Below are 6,498 nucleotides of genomic sequence, written 5' to 3' on the forward strand. Positions count from 1 at the left end.
TTGGCTCACCATCCGAGTTCATCTCATTATATGTGTTGCAGTTAGATGGGACTTTGCTCTGGGCATGGAAATTCTGTTGTTATTCGCAAATTGCCGTTACATCGACAGTCGTTATTAGCGAAGTTGACTGTATTAAATTCTCAACGGTGGTTATTAGTTGTTGAAGCTTACGCGAGCGTTCATATATACTTGCCAATGAGAAAGTTTACAGGTATCAACACTTTGAGATCCCCGATTACCTGCAAATCGGTTGATTGTCGTCAGGACTACATACAGTACCGTCTGGCGCCGAAGAAATGAGGGATCAGCCTTGTGAGTCGTAGCCTAGGCCATTCTTATTTTCATGTACTAGTCGATGCACAGTTGTGACACCGTATGTTGTGCTGGGTGAAATCCTAGCCCGACCGTACTGTAACAGTAATACCGTTTGGGTCATAACTTTGGTCTGCTTTACAACATTTCAATAAGGCTGGACTTTCTGAAAAAGCTTGCGTCCTCAGCTGCACAGTTAGTCCAAGGGCTACAGGCCATCCAGTGCCAAAGCGAAATGCATCTCGTTAAAAGTTCCTTGCTGGGTCCCCATTTTACCGATTTTGATCGAATACACTCGGGAGCGGAGGGATATTCCAATCAATGTTCAAAGAACCTAAACTACACACTCCTGCTGCTGTTCAAATCTGGCACAGTCGGTGGACTCGATCGCATAAACTTGTGTCCACATTTTTATTGTTCTACAGTAGCCAGACATTTTCTTTCCCAATATCTGAAAGAATTTTCAATCGCTCAATTCAGACAAGAATTGAGTATCGTTCAAATTGAACTCAATACGTTTTCACTGAAATACACGATTGTACTCACTTGTTGCCACTCTTCGATGCACGCACAGTGTCCAGGAAGACGTCAAAAAGATTTTCCAGGTCTTGGGGACCACCCATGGCCTCTGGATGGAATTGGACGCTGAAGAACGGCTTGGTTTTGTGGACAAGGCCCTCGTTGGTGTCATCATTAGCGTTGACAAACAACTGGGTCCAGCTGTCCTCCATTGCAGTGGGATTAACGGCGAAGCCATGGTTCTGGGTAGTGATGAAGCAGCGACCGGTGTCCGGAAGGATACAAGGCAGGTTGTGACCACGATTACCATACCTTCATACAATACAGACACACACACAGACACACACACACAAGCAACATGCTCAGTATTGGAATGTCAATACAGTCAGACCTCGCTTATCCGGATCCCTTGCCATCCGGAAGAAAATCGCTGGTTACCGATGTGCAGCATATGTTATGCATACAACATAACCGGACCTCGCGATCCGCATACCGGTGCATGATTTTGTGTACAAACTGGTTAAAATGTGTACAAAAAGCTTCGTCGTATCCGGTTGCATGTGGCTTCCAAAAGCTAGAATCAGGGAGTTGTACAGGCAAATGAGGTCCTTGACCTGCTGGGTGCATGTGGACAGGACTTAGGCTATGATCGTTTGGTCGGATCCAGATCCAGATCCAAATCTCAGATCCGTCGGATCCTTCAGAATCAACCGAACACTTTTTTGCGGACCTTGGCTGTTGCCATGTTGACGAAGTAAAAAATGGCGCTGACAGGTCACCCAAAAAAGGCATAAGTCGTACTGATCGCCCGCGTCGTACGAAAAGTCAACAAAAGTCCACTAGACGTACGACAATGAGTATAAAAATGATTTTTACCCACCATATACGCACAAAGGTCACATTTGGATCCGATGGATCCAGTCAACCCTGCTCCCGGAGCAGGGTTGCTCGGATCCAAATCCGAAGGATCTGGATCCGGATTCGACCAATCGATCATTGCAGATCTAGTGGATCCGATGGATCTGGATCTGGATCCGACCAAACGATCACGGCCTAAGTTGCATGCACTTGTCATTTTTCTCGCTTGTTTTACACACTGTGCACGATAGTTGTACTGCATAGGACCCGTCTACATGTATGTACGATGTCACTGCTTTTGACATGCCACATGCATATACAGTATGTGTGTTCAGTTATCCGGTTCCCTCGCCTATCCGGATATTTTTGTGGAAAACAGATGTGTGCGGTTAAGCGAGGTCTGACTGTAGAAATATCAAAATGCAGTGTGAACTGAATCCACAGACATGGCAATTTCAGGCTCAAAGAAACCCTACCCTATCGAGCTTCTTTCGAAAGAATAGGGGCGGGGACTTACTTCATCTTGAATGTAGAGCCGCCAGCAGCCAAGGCCATCAGCTGATGACCAAGGCAAATGCCAAACATCGGCTTAGGTTCACTGGCACCGAGCATTTCTTTGACGTTTTCAATAGTCGTGTCACAGCGAGATGGGTCACCCGGGCCGTTGCTAAGGAACACACCATCACAGTCTAAGACGAGAGGAAACAAAGAAAGAAAGAAAAAAAGGAACAGGATTGCACAGTACTAACAACAGGTTGGACACTGACCACTTCAAGCAAAGCAGGACACGCTGAAGCTAGCACTAAATCAACACTAATGCCAGCAGCAACACCTTTTGGTGACCAAAACAATCCACATCAGCGTACCTTCTTTACTGAAGTCATGATTCCATGGGACAACCTTGACACGAGCACCACGCTCGGCAAGACAACGGATCTGGTTGGTCTTGATACCGCAATCCACAGCAACAATGGAAACATCACCATCAGGATTGTAGACCGTTGATTCAGTGCACGATACCTCAGCGACCAAATGTCTCAAGTTAGGATCTTCCCATTCAGTAGCCTCGGCCTTGTCCCCTTCCAGGATGATCTACACAGAAGCACAATTCAGCACACAATGGGGCACACAATTAGTCTCGAAACAAAGTTCCTCATTACGAGCAATCCTGGGCAAATTACCCGCATCATCGCAGCCAGCAAAGAATGCAAACGTAACGACTTTTCAGGGATACGGTTTACAGACAGGTTTTCATGAAACTAGATCTGATACAATGAAGATCTACATCACAACACATAGTCATCAACACCCAGTACAAACCTTTCCAAGAACTGTGCCGTGCTCACGGATCTTCTGTGTTAGGAATCGAGTGTCAACTCCTACAAAGAGAAAGATGAAAGAAACGGCAGTGTTGTATCTGTACTGGACATTTGTGCAGCATGTTCTAGTAGCACAAGCATCTTGAATGTTCTGTCTTCGAACGTGACAAGCCAAACATGACTCAAGTTGATCTAGGAACGGCAAAACAGTACTACATGAACAAAGAGAACATTGAAAGAATCGCATCCAGACTACAAGCAGTACTATACTAGGATGGACCAGGAAACAACTCGCTGATTTTTCTATAAAATAGCTATGAACAAAATGAAACTGTTCATAGCTATTTTACGGTTACAGGGATCGATTTATCCGGGTTCGCATCGCAGTTTGCGAATCAAAATTCACTGGCTGCGATTCGCTTTTCGTTTTTACTGGCCATGCATACCGGTATGTACAAAGACCATTCCGTACTGTTTAAGTGCAGTTTGCATGCGACTGTTGTACACACTGCTGACTAGGGAGTAGTATTTTACTACTCCAACCAACTGGCCTGTCCTGCTCAGACCGCGAGCGGGTCGCGGATCGCGCTCTGTTTGATTTTGGACACTGCACTAGCCAATGCTATAGCACTGGTCGACCGGTCGTACAAGACTGCACAGTCTAGTCTGCAGTCTTTTGAAGTTTTCTACACGGCGACGACTTTCCCTGAAGTTCTCCTTTCTTCTTTCACTGTCAAGCTCAATTCAGTTTGTTTCTGTTCAACAAGACACAGTTGAAGTAGATGGTTCTTAGTCTCATGTAGCCAACATGTCAGTGAATCTGATCACTGTCCAGAAGCGGGAAAAAGAACTGGACGCGCCAGGAGTGTCGATTCGTTTCGATGAAGAAAAGGAGAAAAGCGAAAATTCTGTGCGTTTTGAACGAAGTGTCACGATCGTTTGAGCGCTTTCCTGAGCCTTCTTTGTGGAAGGAATCAGTGGAACTGCCCTGTTGAAGGACATTGTGTTGTGAAGAACTCGAAGTCGGATGGACGCTGAACATGTAACAAGCCCAAGCGAAAACCCTAACGTAAAATATTCAGGTTAACCGTTCGTTCGGAAAAGCAAATAGCAACTGCAGCTATTGTCCTCTTCTGTACAAAATCCTGTTATTGTACAGATATACATGTAAACTTCGATGAAGGAAAACTGCTAATCGATACTGGGAGTTGCTAGTCAATTGTAAAACTGTGTAACAGTGACTGCTATGCAAAAAAATCAAAGTAAATCGATCCCTGGGTTATTATCTCCACATCGACTATTCACATGATTTTTTCTACTATGAACATAATTGAATATAATGTCCAGGAACATGCCGACACTTATAGTTTGATGGTGGGTATGGAAGTCTTTACTTATGATATCCACCTTGTTTCATGCTGTCAATCTAACAAGTCTTTACTTACGTCCCTTAGCAATCTGATAAGAACAGCATGGAAAGCAGCCATGATAGAGACGATTAAATGGGAAGTATGCATCGAAGATGGCCGTAACCTTTCGCATGGCAATTCGTCCCATATTTGGCAGGTACATCCAGCTCTAGTACAACCGTGAATGTGACCGTACATAGTTCATGACCTTTTGTGCACGGTTCGTATCACGGTGTGTACAGTTGTAGTGGACTTTCCCCCGCACCGCCTAATGGAGGGAAAGTGAGTCTGTCCAGTCCCAAACTTACCATACAAACCAGGCACGTTGTGTTCCTTCAGCCATGCATGAAGAGATGTAGCAGCAGCCCAGTGGCTGTAGTTCTCGCTCAAGTTGCCCACAACAAAGCCAGACACATGAACACCAGCTGACTCAAAAGTCTTCAGTAGGCCCAGTGCGTCCTTCTCCGCTTTGACGACACCATAATTGCCGATAAGCGGATATGTTAGGATCAGAATTTGTGATTTGTACGATGGATCGGTGAGAGACTCAGGGTATCCAACCATGCCAGTTTGAAAGACTGCACAGAACACAAAAAAAACATTAAAAAAAAGTCATGCCTGCTTGGTGCAAATCCAGGATTCGAATCACCCACTGAGCTGCCACCGCGTGTCACTTTCTACCCACTCTTATTGTTATTTCTGCCAATGAACGAGGCATCCAATGGGCATTGTTTCTGTGTATGGAATGCAGCAACCTTGATAGTGATGTTGGTATACCCATTGCCCAGCGAGTAGCATTTACATTATCCCTAAGTTTGACTGAAAGGTTGGAATGGCCAGATGAATTGGTAAAATGTGCCTGTTGAGATCACCAAGGCTTGTAACTGCAGCATGAGTCATTACATTCACACATTAGCAGTATCACTAAAAATGAACACATTTATAATATTAATAGTTTCAAATTCCATCACACATGTGAAAACAACAAAAAAAAGGTCTGTATGTGCCCATTTCGTTTAGGTGTGTGCTCGATCTCTCCACTTGGCTTGGTTTATGACCTATCAGTATTTCGTATAACGTAGGTATGAAAGAATACGACAGGGGCACGGGCCATGTTCACGATTTCGTCTTCACGACCAACGAGTTCCACAGAGCAAGATATTCCCTGAGTTTTGTTTCACAACTGAGCAAAATAACAGGGTGAGGGTATGCTAGTCTGGGTGGTAGAGTGCTAATACATGTAATTACAAGGTGTGCAATTGCGAGCGACACGCAAGGTGCAGTGGCACAATGAGAACTTCAATGTGCATTCAGATGTTCAACGTGAGACCAATGGCATTGAAATGCAATTAGTACACCCAATTGATATTGTCAAGCACGCACGCATGCGCACAGACAAAGCTAGTAACTGATTCCAGGTAATCGTCCGGGATTGCGTGCAGCCACAAGCATCACAGCAAGCACAGCTTGCCAAAGAACATGCAATGTGACCTCGAAGGAGAAGAGGAGGAAGAGGTGAGTAGCTTCCAAACGTCGAGAACGACGATTCTGCACGTGGACAATAAATCACATGTACTCACCGACTTCTCCGGCAACACTCCGCTCAGCACCGAAAGCTGTACCAACGAAGGATGAGCCATCTTGAAGGTGTAGTGTGGCGGAGCGGTTGGCCATTGTAGTACCAATGCCTCCGACTTTGCCCAACAGAAGGAGACCACTACCAGAAAACCTGACTGCCAATGAAGCCGTCAGTCAGTTTTACATTCGAATCAGGCGAATCCTTCTTGCTTTTCTTTCAGCGAGTTTTTTCCCAGTGACTGAATTACTACATTACTACTAGTACTACTAGTGAGTGCGCCACGTGCTGCATGCCTACTATCAAGAGTACATAAACTCTTGCTACTATACATCCGGTACATATGCGTATTCGACTTGCCCTGATCCAGTGCATGCACACTGCACAACAGACAGCTCACACTACACTCTCTCTACAGCACTCACTGTCAAGTGTCATGTGCAGCAGTGCACGCGTACAAGATGTTTTGCTTTTCCCAAAACAAAACTGCGTCAACAAAAAGTGA

General features: G+C 45.2%; 1 protein-coding gene across 2 annotated transcripts in view; it reads right to left on the reverse strand.

Moving 5' to 3' along the window:
- The window catches only part of LOC135809242 (multifunctional protein CAD-like), a 30,925-nt gene extending 24,716 nt beyond the window's left edge, over positions 1-6,209 (reverse strand). Inside the window, exons 1-6 of one of the 2 annotated variants that reach the window (XM_065322538.1) lie at positions 5,998-6,209; positions 4,726-4,995; positions 3,010-3,068; positions 2,556-2,781; positions 2,207-2,378; positions 859-1,143 (exon numbers count right to left, since the gene is read on the reverse strand). In XM_065322538.1, the coding sequence (XP_065178610.1) occupies positions 859-1,143; positions 2,207-2,378; positions 2,556-2,781; positions 3,010-3,068; positions 4,726-4,995; positions 5,998-6,091 (1,106 nt within the window). In that variant the 5' untranslated portion in view covers positions 6,092-6,209. Of the gene's footprint in view, positions 1-858; positions 1,144-2,206; positions 2,379-2,555; positions 2,782-3,009; positions 3,069-4,725; positions 4,996-5,997 lie in introns of those variants that run through there. The other variant, XM_065322539.1, reaches the window with a different exon arrangement.
- Positions 6,210-6,498: the final 289 nt, after the last annotated feature.

This window comes from Sycon ciliatum, chromosome 2 (assembly GCF_964019385.1).
Source record: "Sycon ciliatum chromosome 2, ocSycCili1.1, whole genome shotgun sequence".
Classification (NCBI taxonomy): Eukaryota; Metazoa; Porifera; class Calcarea; order Leucosolenida; family Sycettidae; genus Sycon; species Sycon ciliatum.